At 50.1% G+C, this 21060-nt stretch overlaps 2 protein-coding genes across 4 annotated transcripts; both read right to left on the bottom strand.

Annotated features, from left to right (window-relative positions):
* Positions 1-573: 573 nt before the first annotated feature.
* sh2b1 (SH2B adaptor protein 1) lies at positions 574-11018 on the bottom strand. Of its 3 annotated transcripts, XM_028041380.1 has the most exons (10): positions 10837-11017; positions 7722-9617; positions 5132-5233; positions 4954-5045; positions 4514-4596; positions 4107-4262; positions 3816-4027; positions 3564-3738; positions 3280-3370; positions 2082-2239 (listed from the first exon to the last, which is right to left on the bottom strand). In XM_028041380.1, exons 2-10 carry the CDS (start codon positions 9363-9365, stop codon positions 2218-2220), a joined length of 2577 nt encoding a protein of 858 aa, XP_027897181.1. In that variant the 5' UTR covers positions 9366-9617; positions 10837-11017; the 3' UTR covers positions 2082-2217. The 3 variants fall into 3 exon arrangements, with proteins under 3 accessions (XP_027897179.1, XP_027897180.1, XP_027897181.1); XM_028041378.1 differs by lacking the exon at positions 3280-3370 and having other exon boundaries at positions 574-2239; positions 10837-11018; XM_028041379.1 differs by lacking the exons at positions 3280-3370; positions 10837-11017 and adding an exon at positions 10112-10799 and having other exon boundaries at positions 574-2239.
* Positions 11019-11486: 468 nt separating this feature from the next.
* Positions 11487-20702, bottom strand: LOC114159417 (heat shock 70 kDa protein 1-like). Its single transcript, XM_028041384.1, has 3 exons — positions 20558-20702; positions 18434-20256; positions 11487-11854 (listed from the first exon to the last, which is right to left on the bottom strand). The coding sequence occupies exons 2-3, from the start codon at positions 20231-20233 to the stop codon at positions 11750-11752; spliced, it is 1905 nt and encodes a 634-aa protein (XP_027897185.1). The 5' UTR covers positions 20234-20256; positions 20558-20702; the 3' UTR covers positions 11487-11749.
* Positions 20703-21060: the final 358 nt, after the last annotated feature.

The following is a 21060-nucleotide window of genomic DNA, read 5'->3' as shown; positions in this document are numbered from 1 at the left end:
TTATTGTCATTGTCATCAACAGTTTACGAGATTCAGATTTGCTCTTGTCTAGATCAGATCTAGAACAGATCTCTGAAATGTTCTAGATCAGCAGATCACCATTAAATTATTTAATCTGAGGACAAGTCTAGAATGTTCTGTGGAATATTTTCCTTCTACACATCCAGAACCAGTACCTCCACTGCTTGGATCCAGGTTCTGGTTCTGTTCATGATCCAAATCTTAGGCAGCAGAAATTAACTCATCTGCTCCAAGAGTCAAGAAGCAGAAGACAAACAAAATCCAGACTGCAGAATCCTGTCTTCCTCCTCCGGGCGCAGGCGGCCATGTTTTCCTCCTCATGGTGGATCGGGTCGGCTGCTCTCTGAACGTGACGGATCAAACATTAGGAAGTGCGGTTCTCGGTTCTGGAATCAGTTCCTCTGAACCTCAAGATTTTTGTCTCGATTCTTTTTGACGATTCACTTTTCTCACCCCGTTTCCCTCCTGAGCCGCCAAGAACCGATCTGGACTGGATGGTCCAGAACCTTCGGCCCAAACCAGGACAGAAGGAATAAAAGACACCACATCAGGTTGAATGTTTCACTATATTTATATTATATCATTAAATTTGATGTAGTACCTGAAACTAACCACACAGGACAGCAATGTCTGTCCTCAACAAACGGTCCCAGCAAAGAGAAAAGAGACAGAGAAAGGCACGAAGAGTCTTCCAACTGAGACGAGGACAAGGACACGGAGGACATGGAGGACAGACGTCGCAGGCTGATGAGCAGACAGACACAGAAAGGCACAACTAGAAATAAGTTCTCTGAAATGTTCTAGAAGTGTTAATGAGGAGGAGACAGCAGGAAAACACCAGGAGCTCCGTTCATCGTTTTGTCCCCAAAATTAAAAAAGGCACAAAAACATCAGAGCTGAGATGGAAATTAGAAAATCAAACTAGAAAACTTTAATACTATTCACCTGACCATCGTTATTATTACTGTTGTCGCTCTGTCCACGCTTCTCTGACTGGGCTCTGAGGTAAATGGTTCCGTCCCACTCCAGTCCCAAAACCTTACACAGCGCCCCGCTTCCAGCCAATCGCAACCGGACTTTACAAGTGATGCAATTTCCTGTCAGGAATCGGTTTCATCTGGATAAAGTGACTTATTGCTCAGTTTGTTCCAAAACTAAACCAGGACAAGTGGAGACATCTGGAGGGGATTCTTCTAGAGAGCTTCTACTCGGGACGCTCCGCCGCCCTCTGGACGCGCCGCCGCCCTGGGGACGCCCCCAACATGTCAATGGGTCATTAGTGTTGGTTCTGTCAGTAGTGGTAATGTAGTAATGGAGGTCAGAGGTCAGATAAACCAGCCAGATTAGGGTTTCCACTATAATTCGACTTAATCTGAACAAATTAACTCCAGATCCTGGATTAAAACATCCTGAACTTCCTGTTTCCCTTCCTGTGACCTGTAGTCGGGCCCAGACGAGGGGTCAAAGGTCAAAACCCACAGTGAGCTTCTTTCCTTCCAGTTTCTGGACTAGTCCAGAATCGGGCTCAGAACCAGAACCAGACCCGGTAATCTGGGTCATGTTGGATCTCCAGCAGGTGAAGAACATCCTGGAGATCTGACCCTTGACCTTTGGGTCATCTTTGGGACTTTCCAGGGATCTGTTTGGGTTCAGAACCTTTTACTGGGTCGAATGGTTCTGTAATCTGAAGCAGGTTCTGGAGAACCGCCCGTCTGGACTTCTCTAACAGATTGCAGGCGGCGGACAGAACTGTGCCTGGACCGGTTCCAGGGACGGTGTAAGGTACTGGTTCTGTAGCGTATGTTTTGCTGTCTGGGCAGAACCGCGTGAGGTTCTGGTCCTGCTGGCTCCACAGGCGTAGTGTCCAGAAGGTTCTGCGAGGCGGAGCGGTGAATCGGGCCGGCGGTACCGCTCGTTAGTGTTTCACTTGTCGGCCTCGTTTAGTGTTAGAACTCCCCAAGATGGCCGCCGCCTCAGAAGAAGGAGTACTGGTTGTCGACGGCGCGCGGTGCCCTCGCCCCGTCCCGCTCCTCGCCCTCGGCGGCGTCCAGCTGCCGGAGGGGCGTGTCCTCCCAGTCCTCCACTGGCCCACCGCCGCCTCCGCTTCCTGCCGCCGGCTCCGCCTCGGATCCTCTCTCCTGTGGAGGGGTCGGCGGCGGCGGGCGTCCCGGCGGCAGCGGGGGGGGCTGGGGGGGGCTACGGGGTCTGCTGGTCGAGTCTGCAGGGGTCCAGGAGGAGAAGAAGAAGAAGCGATGAGTTAGAGAGAGAGAGGAGGAGCAGATGGAGGGAGAGACAGAATGGCGGTGAGTGGGAGGAGTCAGGTGGTTCTGGACTCTCAGGAACGGGTTCCCATGGTCCAACAGAACCTCTGGTTCTGATCGGCCAGCTACAGATAATCATGAGGTTCTACAGGCTGCAGCTCAGAACGGCCCAACTGGTCCCAGGACCATTACAGCTCTCCTTCCAACACACGGGTCAGAACCAGAACCTGGCAGGTCCGGTTCTACCGTTTTTCTAGAGCTCATCATCTGTTCTACTTCTTTCCTGAAATTATTTGTAGTTTTTATGTCATTTCCTTCCTCTAGACGCTGTAATGTGCAGTAGAGGCCAGTAGGGGGCAGTAAGACACAGAACTGTGTGGTATAGAATGGCACTATCTGGAACCGAGCCGTAGAGCCGGTTCTGGTTCTGCACCAGGCGTGTTAAAATGATATTTCACATCCTGAATGTTACATCATTTGAATAAAAAGCATCGCTGAGTCCAATAAGAACTTCTTAAAATTAATTAATCCTGAATCTTTGGCCATTGATCAGAATTTCAGGATTGTTCTTGTGAATTTTTCACAATCAGAATGACGTATTTTGTAGATATTTTAGAAATATCTACAATATTTCTGCTCATGACATTAAAGGTGACTTTTTGTTACTGGCCACATGGATCAAGGCTGAGGGAGGACGGCAGTGAAAGTCAGAAACATCGCCACCTGCAGGTGGGATCCGTCCATTTCCTCTGAATTTTGGAGATCGAATTGCGAAAAACTGGAATTGACTGATTGATGTAATTTGGCATCTGGAGGGCCACATGAAAAGTTAAGGCGAGCTTCATTTGGCACCTGGGCCTCGAGTTTGACAGGTGCAAAGGATCTGAATGGTTCTGGTTCTGGTTGGACCCGGAAGCCGCCCCGAGAGCCCGGACTGAATGGAGACGCGTCCTCGCTGCCACACACTGGTCCTCCGGGCGGGGTCGGTCTCACTTACACACAGTCAGAGATGGGGGTTGATGGAGAGTCGGGATGGCGCGTGGTGATGGCGTCGCAGGCCGCGGGCCGACTGCCCGCCCGGTCCCGGCCTGCAGGGGGCGAGCCAACCATACAAGACAACAACAGAGAGGTCAGATGGGTCCCACGGGCGGGCGACGTCTCCTCTGCTTCATGGATCAGTACAGCATGAGGATGAGGATGGTGACCCATGCGGGACAGGATGAAAGCTTCACACCTGTCCAGGAACCGGTCCGGGTTCTGCCGACCCGGTTCTGATCGTACCTGGCTGTCGGACCGCCGTGGCTCCCACGAAGCTGATGAGCGTGACATCAGAGGCACCGCCAGACTCCAGGGGGATGGGATGGACCCGGAAGTGCTCCAACATGTCGAAGATGGACTGGAACCAGAGGTGCTGGACCCGGCACTGGCCGTCCTCGTTCAGGGACAGACGGAGGTGCTGCGGGACCCGAGACACGGAGACATGTAGCGCGGCAGAGACACAAAGACAGTCCGCCCTCCGTGTCCTGGACTCACCTTGGCCTTCCCCTGGAAGTTGAAGGTGAGGACGTACTCTCCCCGCCGCGTCTCGCTCTGTCGGACCAGGAAGACGCCGTGGCTCGCCGGGCCTCCGGCCAGAACCAGCTGGGCCGCCTTGAGACGCGACAGGGTGCCGTGGAACCACTGGCACTCGCTGAGCGGGTGCTCCACGGCCTCGGAGGTCACCGCGTCAGAGAACAGGAACGACCCTGCAGGGGAAGCGCGTCGGACCCGGTCACTCAGGGTCCCGGCTGTTTCCAGAACCAAACCTGCCCGGGTCATCGTTACCTGTCGCTTCTGGCGTCTCAGCAAAAGGCGTGCCCAGGCCAGCCCCGACTCCCCCGAAATTCCTGGCCTCCGGCTCGTCCAGTGGCGCTCGAGGTGGAAGTTCTGGAGGAAGCGGATCCATGAGGGGGGAGGAGCCTCCGATCCCTCCGTAGCAGACTGACGGGTCAGAACCCGGCCGGGGAGAAGGAGAAGACCAGGGTTAGATGTTCATGAACCACCACAAAGATCTCATGTTTCCTCCAGACCAGTACAGAAGTTCTGATCCAGCCTTGGTTTCCACTGAACCCCGCTCTAAAGCGGTCCGGATCAACGGCCTTCTCAAGGTTTTTCCTTGGACTTTGGTTCTCCGGTTCTCTGGATCAGAACTATTCCTGGCCCGGCACCACGACAGGAAACCCAACACTCACCTTGTGAAAGACGCTCGCCGATCTCTGGCGTTCCACTGACGTCCAATGAAGCCGGACACACCCCTTCAGCGTCGTCCTGCTCGCTGCAGCAGGAAGCACAGTTAGTAAAGCAGAACCGGCTGACATCCGGACTCGGTGCAGCCAGAGGTTCTGGCAGCCGGACAATCATCAACTTGTGTTGTTTTAGAGGAATAACGATGAATAAAGTTTCCCCGACAAGCTTCTTCAGCAGTCTGGACTGTGGACCCTGACATTAGCGTTAGCTGCTACATGTTAGCATTCAGATGCTACTTTAGGCTAGCATAGCTTCGCTACTAGGCTAACACCTTTTAGCACAACTGAACAAAACGATAGTCTTTCCCAGCGTCCAATCAGATCGTCTAGCAGCAGAAATTAATCCTGCTGTAACTCCTGAGGTTCTGCTCCAATCGGACCAGTACCTGAGACAGATGGCGTTCCTGATGTCACTCAGCCAAGCTCTCATCTGCACAGCGTCTCGGGTTTCGATCACATACTGGGCCGACCCGTCCAGCTGCGGAGGAGCAGAGACAGGGCAGCTCGGATCAGAACCAGGCCCGGCCCGTTTGTGTGGGAGTACATATAGGGAAACATCTGGACCTGCAGCAGGAAGGTGTTCTCCTTGTCCGGGACCTCCAGCGCCGTGGTACTCCTCACGTCCATGATGGAGAAGCAGGGAACGGTCAGCCGGGGCTTGGAGGCCTGGAACACAGAGGTTCTGGTTTTGATCCGATACCATCTACTGCAGGGTTTCCCCCAGTGTATTATAAGCCTGGTGGCCCGCCATGCTTTACTGGGCTAAGCGTTGCTTGACTTTATTTTGAGAAAACTTTAATTGGGTGGGGGAAGAAAGAAAAAAAGAAAAAATCTTCAAGCCGGACTGAAAGCGTCTCTGTTGTTCTGAGAGTTTCACTTGCAGAGTAATTTCTAAAAGATTTATAGGTTTATACTTATAATCCGGCAGAGCGGACCAATCACAGCGCGCAGCAGAGCGGACCAATCACAGCGCGCAGCAGAGCGGACCAATCACAGCGCGCAGCAGAGCGGACCAATCACAGCGCGCAGCAGAGCGGACCAATCACAGCGCGCAGCAGAGCGGACCAATCACAGCGCGTAGCAGAGCGGACCAATCACAGCGCGAAGCAGAGCGGACCAATCACAGCGCGAAGCAGAGCGGACCAATCACAGCGCGCAGCAGAGCGGACCAATCACAGCGCGCAGCAGAGCGGACCAATCACAGCGCGCAGCAGAGCGGACCAATCACAGCGCGTAGCAGAGCGGACCAATCACAGCGCGCAGCAGAGCGGACCAATCACAGCGCGAAGCAGAGCGGACCAATCACAGCGTGCAGCAGAGCGGACCAATCACAGCGTGCAGCAGAGCGGACCAATCACAGCGTGCAGCAGAGCGGACCAATCACAGCGCGCAGCAGAGCGGACCAATCACAGCGCGCTGCGGCTGCGCGATCTTTTAAGTTGACCTCAGCAGGGGTCGCGCTCCTCCTTCCACTCAAACTGGACACAGGCTGACCTGTATGGATATTTACATCAACCTCCTGTGAGGAATCATGTTTCTTTAGAGAACTCTACATCAAGGTCAGAGTTCAAACCCGCCGTGTTAGCTCTGGTTGTGCAGCTCTATGAACCGCAGGAATAACTTGTAGTAGTGAATTCAGAGGAGCGTTGAGGAGAGGTGAGAATGATTTATCTTTGTGAACAAAGAATGATGTGGGGCTTTTCCATCTCAACTCGCTGCCCAGCGTGTGGCGCTGTCTTCCCTGTAGCGGTTATCGAACCAGCGCTAACCTCATCATGCAGGTTCAGCCGGTGAGGAGCTTTCACTCTGGTTTTATATTATTTTATTTTTATTTCTATTATTATTTTTCCGGTTACACGAAGCATCAAACCGTATCAAATGCTTTGTCCACTTAGTCAGACAGACTTAATGAGCGCAGAGATCTGATTGCTGTTTACATTCCCCCATCAGCTGATGCAGCGGTGGCCTGTGATGTCATCAGCTCTACCGCAGCCAAACTCCAGACTCAACACCCGGACGTTGTTATTGTGTCTTGTCTCTATGCTGTAACTGCGAAGTAATTTCCCTGCTGGGATGAATAAAGTACTTCTATTCTATTCTATTCTATAACAGTTTCTGTGACTCTTATTAAACAGATCATTGTTACTGAGGAACTCTTATTGTACATCTGTAAATAAATATCTATATCTCGTAGAGCACTTCTGGATAGATGCAAACTACATCTCGTTGCTTGTACTTGTGACAGTGCAATGACAATAAAGTTGAATTCTATTCTATTCTATTCTAAAAACTCAACAGAAATGTTAGAGCTACTAAAGCCACATTAGCAGGATTAAATTAAATCTCCGTTTGTTGCTCATCTCTCAATAAATAAATGTTACATTTATGTCTTTGTGCTCTGTGTTAAAATATTAGCATTACGGCCCCTGAAGCCCTGAGGGCCTCATGGAGCCGCTGACTTCATTTGGATTAAACAGAAATGCAAATAATTCATATTTATTTTAATTGTATTTTTTGATTTGTTGTTTCTAAGACTAGTTGTGGGTTTAAATATTGTTTCACTGGCCATGTTTTCCCACAACATATAATTACCCAGTAATATTTTTACTTTTCCTGTCCACTTAACATCTTTTACTACAAAAACATGGTGGACCGCCTGCCGGGCTGAGCAGCTTTGCTGAGGGCAACTCTGAACTGGTTCTGACCCGATACCTTCTACTATTCTATTATTAGAATGAAATATTATTGTTGAACATCTAATCAGTCCTTTCAGGATTTCTTGATTCTTTTTGTGATTTTTGTCCAATAAAAATCTAAATGTTTGTGGTATTAATTTGCAAATATCTGCGACATTTGCTCTTATTTATGATAGTAAATGTGACTCTTTATGACTCGCTGTGAAAATCATGAACTATAATCTGACATCAAGTAAGGCTGCAGCAGCTGTTTATGTCACCGTAAGAAAGTTTATGGCAATTTTTGAGAAAAATCTGCAATAAATTCTCTGGACGATTGAGTTGATTTTTGTGTGAGGGCCACATAAAAAGCTAAGGCGGGGCCAAATTTGGCCCACGAGCCTTGAATTTGACACGTGATCTAGTGGTTCTGACCCGATACCATCAACTGGTTCTGGTTCTGACCCGATTGCACTGACCTTTGGTGGGATGAAGAACTCCAGGTAGAACTCCTCTCCTCGCTCGCCCCCTTCTCGGTCTCTCTCTCTCAGGACCAAACGACATTTGTGCCAGCGGCCCCCCCTCCAGGGGACGGTGCCCCCGCCGGCCAGGGGCAGCACCGGGGCGGCCTGGGCCCCCGGCGCCGTGCTGTTGCTCTCTGCGCCGTGGTGCAGCAGTCCGAAGGAGAAGCCGGAGAAGCCGTGGCTCCCGCCCAGCTCGTCGCTGGAGGAGCTGACACTCACCCCTCCCTCCCGCACCAGCCGGCCCACCTTTCTGGGGGGGCCCAGGGCGGCGGCGCTGCTGGGGGGCAGCGAGTTGGAGCCAGGGTGGGGGATCTGGGTGAGGATGGGCGGTGGCGAGCGCGAAAGCCTGAGTTTCTCCAGCCGGTGGCTCCACTTGTCCTTCTCACCTGCTTCGCCGTTGCTCCGCCGGCGATCGCGCGCCGCCTCAGAGAGAGACAGCGAGGTGGCGCTGCTGGAGGACGAGGGCGGCAGGGAGGAGGAGGAGGAGTGAGGAAGGGAGAGGGGCATGGACAGGGACACGGGCATGGAGGAGGTGGGCGTTGGGGGCTGTGTGGCGGCGCTTCTCTTGGCGGCGCCGGAGTCCTGGACGCCCAGGGTGTAGCTGTAGCTGCAAGGCAGCGGGCTCTGCGTCGCGTCGCTGGAGGCGCTCCTCCAGTGCAGGATGCCGCGCACGCTGCCGCGCACGCTACGTCCGACGCTGCGCAGCGAGAAGCGCTTCTTCAGCTTGTTCTTGGAGGAGTTGGGCGTGCCGTTTCCTTTGGAGTCGGGTGGAGGAGTGACGGAGGAGGGAGGGAGATAAAAAGTGCGATCCGCCTCAGAGGACTCGTCGCGCTCCGCGCCGTCACCGACCGCAGCCGCTGCAACCCAGCTGTCTTCCTCCTCCTCTGCAGGCGCGGCGTCGTTCCCGGGGCCCGGCGCCGCACCGCGCTCCTCCCGCCTCCCGTTGTTCCCCCCCACCGAGGAGCAGCAGGACGACGACGAGGACGGCGGCAGCACTTGACCCTGGGCGTAGGAGTCCTGGAAGCGGTCGCCGCCGCGGTTCTCCAGCACCAGCCGGGACGGCGCCGGCCTGGACGCCCCCTGCACCGCGCCGGAGGGAAGGGGGAGCGCCGGGCCCCCGGGTCCCGCCAGCGGCGACACCGCCTCCTCTTCCAGGGAGGTGGCGTCGGATGGGGGAGCCCAGCTCATCATCTCATCGCGTCCCGCGGCGCCGCTTGGAGGCAGCGCTCCCTCCAGCTCGCTCTGGAAGTGGCGGACGAAGCGGTCGGTGAAGCGGCGGCAGAAAGCCGCGGCCGAGTCCGCGCTGTAGTGCGGGTTCTCCAGGAGAAACGCCCGGAAGTGGCGTGCAAAGTCTCCGGCAGCGACACGCGCATGGAGCTCACAGAATTCGGTCCAGCTGAGGGACGGCGAGGGGGACGGCGTGGGCGTGTCGGACAGGGAGGACGGCGGGGCCGGCGGGCTCACCAGGGGGGCCAGGGGCGGAGGCCTGGAGGACAGCGGCAGCAGGGAGGGCGACGGCGGCGACGGGGAGGGAGAGGGCGGCAAGGGGGAGGAGCCAGAGGCCCGAGGGCTGGGCGGAGTCAGCAGAGAGCCGTTCATCCTGCGAAATGTCTGCGACTCAGTTCAGTCCAATCGCTTCAACATGCAGAGACAGGAAGTGAGAAAAGCCAGCAGCTCGTCCACAGCCTGGACCCATAAACCTGCAGCCAATCGCAGCGCCGCGGCTCGCTGCTGCTCACATCCTCCGCTGCTGCAGCAGAGCCAGCTCCTCCAACCAGCTGCAGCGCCTGACCTCAACACGCCGGCTCGTCTTCATCTGCTGACGGACGCCCAGAGAGCCGAGGCCGCGAGCTGCAGGATACAGAGGAGGGGTCAACAGGAAGCTCTGCACACGGTCGCCGTCAGTCGGGTTAGTCGCCAGTCGGGTCGCCGTCAGTCTTGCAGGAGCATGAAGACCAGGAATTTGATGATATGCTCAACATAAAATAAAAACCACCAGGCGGCGCCTGCTCTGGCTTTTCAGTTCGGGTCGAAAAGCCAGAGCAGCTGGTCGGATACCTTACATACGTAGCAGAGACTGAATGCATGTTGCCTGAAATGTTACATCCAAGATGTCCGCTGCACTCACATGAGTTCAAAGTGTGATTGGAATATACTGTTTGCATGAATATTCAGGCTATTTTTGTCAGATTCTAATCAGCAGCTGTTCCATATAATGCGATTACCTAAAAACAGCAACAGCCCTTTAAATAACCTGCCACCAGCATCATTTACCTGATCTCTATCAATTATTCCTAAGCTAAATGTTTTACTAGGAAGTAAACAGACTCTGTGTTATTTCTCACCAGGATGTTTTTCTGTAACTTATAGCGCCAGTAGCAGAAAGTAGCCACTTTGCTCCTACAGGTTCTGGTTCTGTCGGAGGTTTCTTCCTGTTAAAGGGGAGTTTTTCCTGTCCACTGTTGCTCCGTGCTTGTCCAGGGGGAGTGAATGTAAAAACTTTTTAAACCAGTATGACTCACTGGAACTGCACTGCTTGACCAGTTGAATCAGCTGGAATGACTGGACTGGAATTATTTTTGAGCCTCCAGAGGACTTGTGTTGTGAATTTGTGATATTTAAATAAACTGAATTGAAAATGTCTCTTTAAGTGGGTTATTAAATGAAGATCCTTCCAGATTTTTCCAAATGGATCTACTTTCTCCTGCAGACGGTCACTGTAACCCGGGGCAGCTGAATAAATGCTGAATAACCTCTGAGTCCGTCCAGCACCAGAGGAGAGGCTGCTGTTAGAGCCACTAACTGCAGGCTAGCGATCATTCAGCCCGTTAGCCTGCTAACCTGCTAACAATAGCTGCCCGCTCTCCCCGCCAACCTGCCGCTTGTTGTCCGCTGGGGTCACACCCACGGCGGGATTTTAGCTGCTCCGTGGGGTTTCATGTTGGCTGTGCGGAAAATAATCCGCGGACTGAATCAGAAACCTGAAGCTAACGCCAAACATTAGCTCCGAGCTAACGGCTACCTGCTAACCCGCTAACTAGCTGCTACTAAAAGAGCGACTGAGCCGTACCTGTTCATCGCAGCCAGGCGTTTCACCTGCGGCCGCACATACCGACATCCAGCCTGTTAACGCAACAACAACACCATCCTCCGCAAACCCTGTTGTCGCTGTTGTTGTTGCTAAATATGAATATCGCTATGCCTCGACTGGACCCGTTTTCTCGCTCTGCTTCTTTTCTCGCGATATTTACAGGAAGCTCGGTCCTGTTTGAACTCGCAGCTCCAGTATTGAAACGTTGCTCACTAAATCATTAATCTGTCTCTTGTCCTATTGTATCTGATTAACTTTAGTTTTAAAACGTTAAATGTTTGTTAGTTTCGTGTATCTAATTTGTTTTAAATTAGAGAAGTGTGTTTCTTTGGTTCTTTTTTCCCCCCATCTCGTTTAATTTATTCTCAATATATTTTTCAATGCCTCCAGAAAGGTTTATATACTTAAAAGTTGAATATTAATAGAGGCCTGGAACCATGAGGCTCATCTTCTCAACATTTAAATGTTCTTCAGAGCCTCGGGAGTTTAGATGTGGACAAAATATGAAGCTGGTTTCATTTGTTTTGCTTTGACCCGAAACCCAGAAAAATAAAAACATTGATCAGAACATTTGGTTTAATCTTTTATTTTACTGTACAGCAAAGAAAAAACGTGTTTTTTACTCTGTAAAATATTTACAACTTTAATGATCATAACTCAAACATAAAGTTTTTACAGTTCAATTGTGACCATGATGACTCAAGAACATCTGAAATTACAGCTCAGTTTTTAAAATATATTTCTCAACAACAAACAGTCTGGAATCGTTTTTCTCATCTTTATTACATTGTCCAGCAGCTTTAAGATGAAAAATACATTCAGATGCAAATTATATTTAGAAAGAGGAAGAAAAACATCAAGATGAGAAAAAGGTGAAACCACCAGTGGTCCTTCAGTCCACTTCCTCCACAGTGGGCCCCTGGCTGTGGGCTCCTGCCTGCTCTCTGCAGCTCCCAGTGGGCCTCCCTCCCTGGTACAAGTTGCTGATGATGGGGTTTGTCAAGAAAATCCGAGCTCATCCCACTTCCCCATGCTAGAGATTTTAGTTTAACAGTAATAATAAAGTTATCTTTAAAATGAATCACTCAAGTGATATCAAGGCCCAACAGTAGACTTAAGTGTCAATAAAATAAATCTGGTTGTGTGTGTTGTTTTTGTCTCATGCAAACTTTGCTTTAATTCTACTTTTTTCTATCTAATCATAAGAAATCATAGTCAGTCAGAGAGATTCATGAAACAAGAAAAGCAGGTTTCCTGGAAAAAGAGGAAGTTTCCAGCCTGCAGATTTATAAAAATAGCTGAGACTATTCCTTAGTTTAAAGTATGAAAGTTTTAAAGAATGAAATCTAAACATTATTAGTAATTGGATAAGATTCAAAGTAAAATACTTATATGAATATTGGTTTACTTGTAATAATACACTTATATTTGTGGGAACTACAAGAAAAACAAGTAACTGTAACTTTAGTAGTAAATAATTAGAATCATGTATTATTCTTGGTTTCTTTTCAGAAAAACATCTGTAATAACTCACATTAAGATTATAATAAGAATAATTAATAAGTTATGGTTATAAAATCATAAATGAATGATAGATCAGAGAAGCTGAAGAAAATAAATGTGATATAAGTTATGGTTATAAAATTATAAATGAATGCTAAATCAGAGAAGCTAAAGAAAATAAATGTGATATAAATGTGATTTTGACATTAAACTTGAAATGGTGTAAAAAGGTGTAACTGCAATTAAACATCACTGATATGTTGGAGGTAGAGAGTAGGTGAAAGGTTGTGCAGGCAAGGGACACAGGAGGTTGAGCAACCCTGAGACATTGGCACAGACATCAGGAAATGTCTGTAAGACAGTGATGGATATGAGATCATCTGTCTAAGCAGACAGCAGGCGCACCAGGGGGGTGGATAAACCCTATAAAAGGTGGGTGCAAAAGAGGAACCTTTCGTTGGATCCTCCGGGCAGCTTCGAGCCAAGATCGAGATGGACAAAGAACTCTGCAGCTGAAGAAGAGCCGGGGCCACGGAGCCGGAGACTGTCCTGCACATGGAGACCAACCCGTCTGGCCCACAACCTGTGGCTTCGAATCGCACTTCTCTCATCGGCTGGGTTCTGACCCCAAAGACAAAGATGAAGACAAAGACAAGGAAGAAGAACTAGTGCCTTTTTTCCTGCCAGCACCAAGTCCTGTGTGACCTCAGCATCCATGCGGAGAAGAAGCTCATCGGACCTGCGGAGATCCTGGCCTTCGCCGATCAACATCTTCCTCCTGCTGCCACACCTTCTTCATCATCAAGCCAGGTCTGGGGTTCGAAACGCCAAACTCCGTCCGTCTCTCTCAAAGGTTCCCTTTTTTAGTTCTCAGTATCAGCAGTAGGGAAAGATAGACTAGATGATTGATTTTACTTATTTGATTATTTCTGCTACTGAATTAAGCTGTACTGACCCTTGCAAAAATGCCTTACTAATAAAATATTTAGCATAAAGAAAATCTAAAAGATGTTGTGGACATTCAGTTAATGAGTCACCTTAAAGTTCTTTGATGGTTGTAAAATAGCTGTGATGTTTGATTCTGGAGAGGAAGAGGTGGAAAATGTTTTTAGGTTGCTGGTAGCCCATATTTAAAACCTCATCCTTGGGACTCGCCCGAGTCACTAAAACCTACCTGGTTCAATAACAAATGCAAGTTGTAAAATAGAGAACGAGCGACCGTTAACAGGTGTGCTCTGTGAAACTAGTTGGCTGTAGGCTGCTCAGTCTGGCTAATTCACAGGGGGAAGAAGGGTGGGACACCTGGATGTAGGCCGTCAGATAACCAGGCGAATCGTTTCTCGAAACCAGCTTAAACAGAGTTTACTTCAGTTCTGGACAGGGTAAATCCCAGCAGATTTAGGAAACTCAACGGACCCGTTAGACGGAGAGCTGGTAGCACATCTCCCCTCTCAGAAGAGGAAGTACGAGAGTGAGAGAGTAGAGACAGAAAGGAGGGGGGGGGGTGTTGCGCAACAACAAGTGGCGCCCAACGTGGGGCCCAGTCCAACGGAGTAGGAGGGCCCTATGGCCAAGTTAGTAAAAACAGATGTGAGGATCTGAATAGCTCACTTGGCTTGTTAACTCTTAAGGAATAGAGTTAATGGTGACTGATAAGGCCGTCAGTCACAACCCTTGCAGTAACTGTATGGCATACAGGTGCGGGAAGGCTCCTACTGAGGATAAATGACCGGATCCAGACAGTGAAGCTAGTAGCCAACATAGTCTAGACCCATCCCTGCTCGAAGGCTAAAGAGAGGCTTTGGGGGATAGACAACTTGAACCGACAGAGAGACGGAGTGATGGATGATCACTTCGAGGAGGAAAATCTGGGGAAGAAACCGGAGGAAGCCGGCCGTCCAGATCGTTTGGAAAAGGAGGAGACCTCAACAGAACTGCATCAGCTTCTACACAGCTACTGTGACTCAGACCTGAAGCAAGTGGGGAAGTTGGTTCCAAGAATGAGGAACTGAAACATCAACCCCTGACAAAGGAAAGCTGGCTCACTCTTGCTGGAGTGGTTCGTGATGTAATGCTGACCAGACCAGCCAGCAACCATGCAGAGGAGACGGAGAAAGGTGTCATCAGCCGACGATGGATGAGGAAGCACACCGCGTCCTCCACTGCAGCCATCGAGAAGACATCCGGCAACAGAGGAACAAACACCAGCAGCTGACATCATCACACAGACGCAGACATGGTTAAAGACATCCTGCTGGACCCGGAGCTTGAAATTGGGCCAGCACAACCCACCAGTAAGAAACGACCGCAAGAGACATCTGAGAAGCCAGAACAACCGGAATGGACAATCTACACCGATGGATCCAGAAAGGGGTCCGACCAGTCGGCATACTGGGGATTTATTCTGAAGCAGGATGCCAGAGAGAAATGCCGTCAGAAAGGAAAAGCTCCCGGTAGTGCTCAAGCCGGAGAAGTAACGGCAGTACTGGAAGGATTGCTGGAGCTGGTGAAAAGGAAAATCAAGAGTGCCAGGTTAGTAACTGACAGTTACTACTGTGCTCAGGCCCTTAGAGAGGACTTGGCCATTTGGGAAGAAAATGGTTTCGAGACTGCAAAGGGCAAGCCCGTGGCACACAAAGATTTGTGGAAAAAGATTGCTGAGCTAAAAATGCAGTTGGAGATAGAAGTTGAGCATCAAAGAGCACACACGCATGAGGGAGCTCATTGGCGTGGGAATGATGAAGTGGACTGTTATGTCCAACAAAGGAAGATCGTCTTTGTCGGTACCGAGAAGTGGGACAGTACTCCCAGAGGACGGGAGGTCCCAGAAGAGTACGTGGTCGAGGTCGTGCGGAGCGTGCATGAGGCCCTTGGACATGCAGGCGTGCGACCTACCCGTAAGGAGCTGGAGGAGCAAGATCTTTGGATCCCAGTGAAACAAGTCCAACGCGTGCTGAGGGACTGTGAAGTGTGTGGTCAATACAACGCAGGTCGCCGAGGGCAGCGGATGGAAGGTTTGTTCATCAAGAGCACAGTCCCATGGGGTTCAGTCTGCATGGATGTAGCAGAGCCAATGGGATAACAGGAAAGAGAGGTGAGAAGTACCTCTTGGTGCTGATGGACACAGTGACAACTGCTAGAAGAGCAGGTCTTCCCCTGCAGAGGAACTCCGTTCACGTCACAGAAAGCAGGGAGGCGAAGACACTTCTCCTTTTTGCTTAGGAAGGAAAAGGGAAGTTGCAGCTTGAAGTGTCACTGAAAACAGGGCAGAGAGTTTGGATTAAAGCTCAAGATCGGCCTGCAACTACGGTGATCAAGCTGAGATTCAACGCCCAAGATTTTGTAAAGTAAGTACTGAACTTCAACACAGTACTACTGATGAAGAAAGGGGTCCATGAGGAAGCAGTGCTCAAGCCAGTTCTTAGCTACAGCGAACCAGAACATTACAAGAAGATGGCCAGAGAATCAAGCACCATGCCATCCTACAGTAGACTGGTCACTATTACAGGAAGGTTGCCGTTCAAAGAACAACTTCAAGGCTTTGGACTGGGAGGGCCGTGAAGAAATTGGATTATGCTAAAGAAGAACTCCTGTCACAACCTGATGGATTAAAATGGAAAAGGATCATGATTACGGATAAAGCGTCATGATGCTTATGCTTTTTGCTTTGCTCTGCTGAACAGCCAGAATTTGATTTTTTTTTTTTGAGGCCTTCTGTCTCAGCCCATCTTCCCTAAAGAACCATTCCACATCCTGAAGAACCGACAGTTCATCCAGCGAAGGTTCCTGTAGAAGAATCAGAGCGATCCAAGTTTTCTTCGACATTCATCACCTCATGGGGGAAATCAAAACTCCAAAGAGGGGGTGTCAAGAGAAGTGGAGTTTTGATGACTACACTGAGCCCTCTGTGAAAACTGAGGATGAAGAATCTGCATCTTCACATCCCAGACGAACTTCTTCTCTTTCTAGGGGATGAGGACGGCGAACTGCAGGAGGGTGATGGACTCCCAGCATGTGAAAGGTCTGACCTCGTGGAGGGGGTGTCAAGAAAATCCGAGCTCATCCCACTTCCCCATGCTAGAGATTTTAGTTTAACAGTAATAATAAAGTTATCTTTAAAATGAATCACTCAAGTGATATCAAGGCCCAACAGTAGACTTAAGTGTCAATAAAATAAATCTGGTTGTGTGTGTTGTTTTTGTCTCATGCAAACTTTGCTTTAATTCTACTTTTTTCTATCTAATCATAAGAAATCATAGTCAGTCAGAGAGATTCATGAAACAAGAAAAGCAGGTTTCCTGGAAAAAGAGGAAGTTTCCAGCCTGCAGATTTATAAAAATAGCTGAGACTATTCCTTAGTTTAAAGTATGAAAGTTTTAAAGAATGAAATCTAAACATTATTAGTAATTGGATAAGATTCAAAGTAAAATACTTATATGAATATTGGTTTACTTGTAATAATACACTTATATTTGTGGGAACTACAAGAAAAACAAGTAACTGTAACTTTAGTAGTAAATAATTAGAATCATGTATTATTCTTGGTTTCTTTTCAGAAAAACATCTGTAATAACTCACATTAAGATTATAATAAGAATAATTAATAAGTTATGGTTATAAAATCATAAATGAATGATAGATCAGAGAAGCTGAAGAAAATAAATGTGATATAAGTTATGGTTATAAAATTATAAATGAATGCTAAATCAGAGAAGCTAAAGAAAATAAATGTGATATAAATGTGATTTTGACATTAAACTTGAAATGGTGTAAAAAGGTGTAACTGCAATTAAACATCACTGATATGTTGGAGGTAGAGAGTAGGTGAAAGGTTGTGCAGGCAAGGGACACAGGAGGTTGAGCAACCCTGAGACATTGGCACAGACATCAGGAAATGTCTGTAAGACAGTGATGGATATGAGATCATCTGTCTAAGCAGACAGCAGGCGCACCAGGGGGGTGGATAAACCCTATAAAAGGTGGGTGCAAAAGAGGAACCTTTCGTTGGATCCTCCGGGCAGCTTCGAGCCAAGATCGAGATGGACAAAGAACTCTGCAGCTGAAGAAGAGCCGGGGCCACGGAGCCGGAGACTGTCCTGCACATGGAGACCAACCCGTCTGGCCCACAACCTGTGGCTTCGAATCGCACTTCTCTCATCGGCTGGGTTCTGACCCCAAAGACAAAGATGAAGACAAAGACAAGGAAGAAGAACTAGTGCCTTTTTTCCTGCCAGCACCAAGTCCTGTGTGACCTCAGCATCCATGCGGAGAAGAAGCTCATCGGACCTGCGGAGATCCTGGCCTTCGCCGATCAACATCTTCCTCCTGCTGCCACACCTTCTTCATCATCAAGCCAGGTCTGGGGTTCGAAACGCCAAACTCCGTCCGTCTCTCTCAAAGGTTCCCTTTTTTAGTTCTCAGTGTCAGCAGTAGGGAAAGATAGACTAGATGATTGATTTTACTTATTTGATTATTTCTGCTACTGAATTAAGCTGTACTGACCCTTGCAAAAATGCCTTACTAATAAAATATTTAGCATAAAGAAAATCTAAAAGATGTTGTGGACATTCAGTTAATGAGTCACCTTAAAGTTCTTTGATGGTTGTAAAATAGCTGTGATGTTTGATTCTGGAGAGGAAGAGGTGGAAAATGTTTTTAGGTTGCTGGTAGCCCATATTTAAAACCTCATCCTTGGGACTCGACCGAGTCACTAAAACCTACCTGGTTCAATAACAAATGCAAGTTGTAAAATAGAGAACGAGCGACCGTTAACAGGTGTGCTCTGTGAAACTAGTTGGCTGTAGGCTGCTCAGTCTGGCTAATTCACAGGGGGAAGAAGGGTGGGACACCTGGATGTAGGCCGTCAGATAACCAGGCGAATCGTTTCTCGAAACCAGCTTAAACAGAGTTTACTTCAGTTCTGGACAGGGTAAATCCCAGCAGATTTAGGAAACTCAACGGACCCGTTAGACGGAGAGCTGGTAGCACATCTCCCCTCTCAGAAGAGGAAGTACGAGAGTGAGAGAGTAGAGACAGAAAGGAGGGGGGGGGGGGTGTTGCGCAACAACAGGTTGCACACCTTCTCCAGCTCTTTCTGCTGGTGTTGGTACTCGTCTTTCTCAGCCAGCTGGTTGTTCTCCAGCCAGCTGATGGTCTCCTGGCACTTGTCCACCACCTTCTTCTTGTCCTCCTGGCTGATCTTGCCCTTCAAGCTCTCGTCCTCCACGCTGCTCTTCACGGTGAAAGCGTAGGACTCCAGGGAGTTCTTGGCAGCTATCTTGTCCCTCTGCAGCTCGTCCTCGGCGTCCTGCACCATCCTCTCGATCTCGTCTTTGCTCAGTCGGCCCTTGTCGTTGGCGATGGTGATCTTGTTCTCTTTGCCGGTGCTTTTGTCCACCGCGGACACGTTCAGGATGCCGTTGGCGTCCACGTCAAAGGTGACCTCGATCTGCGGGACCCCTCGTGGAGCGGGCGGGATTCCCGTCAGCTCAAACCTGCCCAGCAGGTTGTTGTCCTTGGTCATGGCTCTCTCCCCTTCGTAGACCTGGATCAGGACCCCGGGCTGGTTGTCGGAGTAGGTGCTGAACACCTGGGTCTGCTTGGTGGGGACGGTGGTGTTGCGTTTGATCAGGGCCGTCATCACTCCTCCGGCCGTCTCGATCCCCAGAGACAGAGGAGCCACGTCCAGCAGCAGCAGGTCCTGGACGTTCCCCGACGTGTCTCCCGTCAGGATGGCGGCCTGGACGGCGGCGCCGTAAGCCACCGCCTCGTCCGGGTTGATGCTCTTGTTCAGCTCCCGGCCGTTGAAGAAGTCCTGCAGCAGCTTCTGGATCTTGGGGATTCGGGTGGAGCCTCCCACCAGGACCGCGTCATGGATCTGGCCCTTGTCCATCTTGGCGTCCCTCAAAGCCTTCTCCACGGGCTCCAAGGTTCCCCTGAACAGGTCGGAGCACAGCTCCTCAAAGCGAGCCCTGGTGATGGAGGTGTACAGGTCCACACCCTCGAACAGAGAGTCGATCTCGATGCTGGCCTGGGAGCTGGAGGACAGGGTCCTCTTGGCCCTCTCGCAAGCTGTGCGCAGCCTCCTCAAGGCTCTCTTGTTCTGGCTGATGTCCTTCTTGTGTTTCCTCTTGAACTCCTCCACAAAGTGATTGACCATGCGGTTGTCAAAGTCCTCTCCTCCCAAGTGAGTGTCTCCGGCCGTGGCCTTCACCTCAAAGATGCCGTCCTCGATGGTCAGGACGGACACGTCGAAGGTGCCTCCGCCCAGGTCAAAGATCAGGACGTTTCTCTCTCCTGACTTGCCTTTGTCCAGACCGTAGGCGATGGCGGCCGCCGTGGGCTCGTTGATGATCCTCAAGACGTTGAGTCCCGCAATGACGCCTGCGTCTTTGGTGGCCTGTCGCTGGGAGTCGTTGAAGTAGGCGGGGACCGTGACCACGGCGTTGGACACCTTGTGGCCCAGGTAGGCCTCGGCGATCTCCTTCATCTTCACCAGGACCATGGAGGAGATCTCCTCAGGGAAGAAGGCTTTGTTCTCCCCTTTGTACTCCACCTGAATTTTGGGCCTGCCTCCGTCTGAAAGCACCTCGAAGGGCCAGTGCTTCATGTCGGCCTGCACCACCGGCTCTTCAAACTTTCTGCCGATCAGCCTCTTGGCGTCAAACACCGTGTTGCTGGGGTTCAGGGCCACCTGGTTCTTGGCCGCGTCCCCGATCAGCCTCTCGGTGTCGGTGAAGGCCACGTAGCTGGGGGTGGTCCTGTTGCCCTGGTCGTTGGCGATGATTTCCACTTTTCCATGCTGGAAAACCCCCACGCAGGAGTAGGTGGTGCCCAGGTCGATGCCGACGGCCACGTTTTTAGCTGCACACATCTTGGCTGGGTTTCCTTTCAGGCCTAAACCAGCAGAGACACACAGGAGGAGAAGGAGGATTATTCCCTCTCAGAAACACTTCATATGCTACACTTTAGGTTTTTACTGGACTGTGTAGCAGGTTTTGCTCCAATCCGACTGCTTCTGCAAAGCTGCGTTCAGCGACGCCTCGGAGACGTTCAAACATCATTTGCTCCACAAATCTGTCCTGCCTTTGACTAAACTCTACAACGTGTGTTTCTCTGTCCCTCCACCAGTTAATAGGAGCATGAATTCAGTCTGTAGTCGCTGCGGGAGCAGAGAAGAAGAAAAGTTAGAACTTACTGTAGTCCAGAGTTTCCTGCGCAGAGCGCTGTGATGCTTCTTTCTCCTCTGCTGGATCTCCTGATGTTCTCTGAAGGTCTCTGAGTCTCTAACTGTCTCAGCTTCGCCCTCACCGCTATTTATACCCCCTCACTCGCTTCTCGCTGCTTCTCCAGCCTTCGGCCAATCACAGAGCGCGGCGAGGCCCCGTGACGTCATGACGTCACCCGCTAGAAGTTTCTCCCAGCTTCTGGTCGCTCCGAGAAAATGTCAGAAAGTGACAGAAAAGCCCGATGAATTCACAACATTTCCAGAAGCTCCCAGAGCGGGAATGACGGAGACAATATTAGAGCAAAAATATCAACATGTTAGTTTAATAAAGCGCAGAAATCCTCCTGAAGGCCGAAGGTTTATTCAATCTGTTGGATATTTCAGGTTTTAGACGGAAGGAGACTCGGAGGACTGGGACTCTCCAGGTTCACTTAAACTCGGATCGGATCTGTTTTAAGGAGAAAGTTGTCTTA

The sequence above is a fragment of the Xiphophorus couchianus genome, chromosome 16 (genome assembly GCF_001444195.1).
Source record: "Xiphophorus couchianus chromosome 16, X_couchianus-1.0, whole genome shotgun sequence".
NCBI classification, from domain to species: Eukaryota; Metazoa; Chordata; class Actinopteri; order Cyprinodontiformes; family Poeciliidae; genus Xiphophorus; species Xiphophorus couchianus.
Note: the sequence above shows the minus strand (reverse complement) of the source record. Positions and strands in the feature narration are given on the sequence as shown.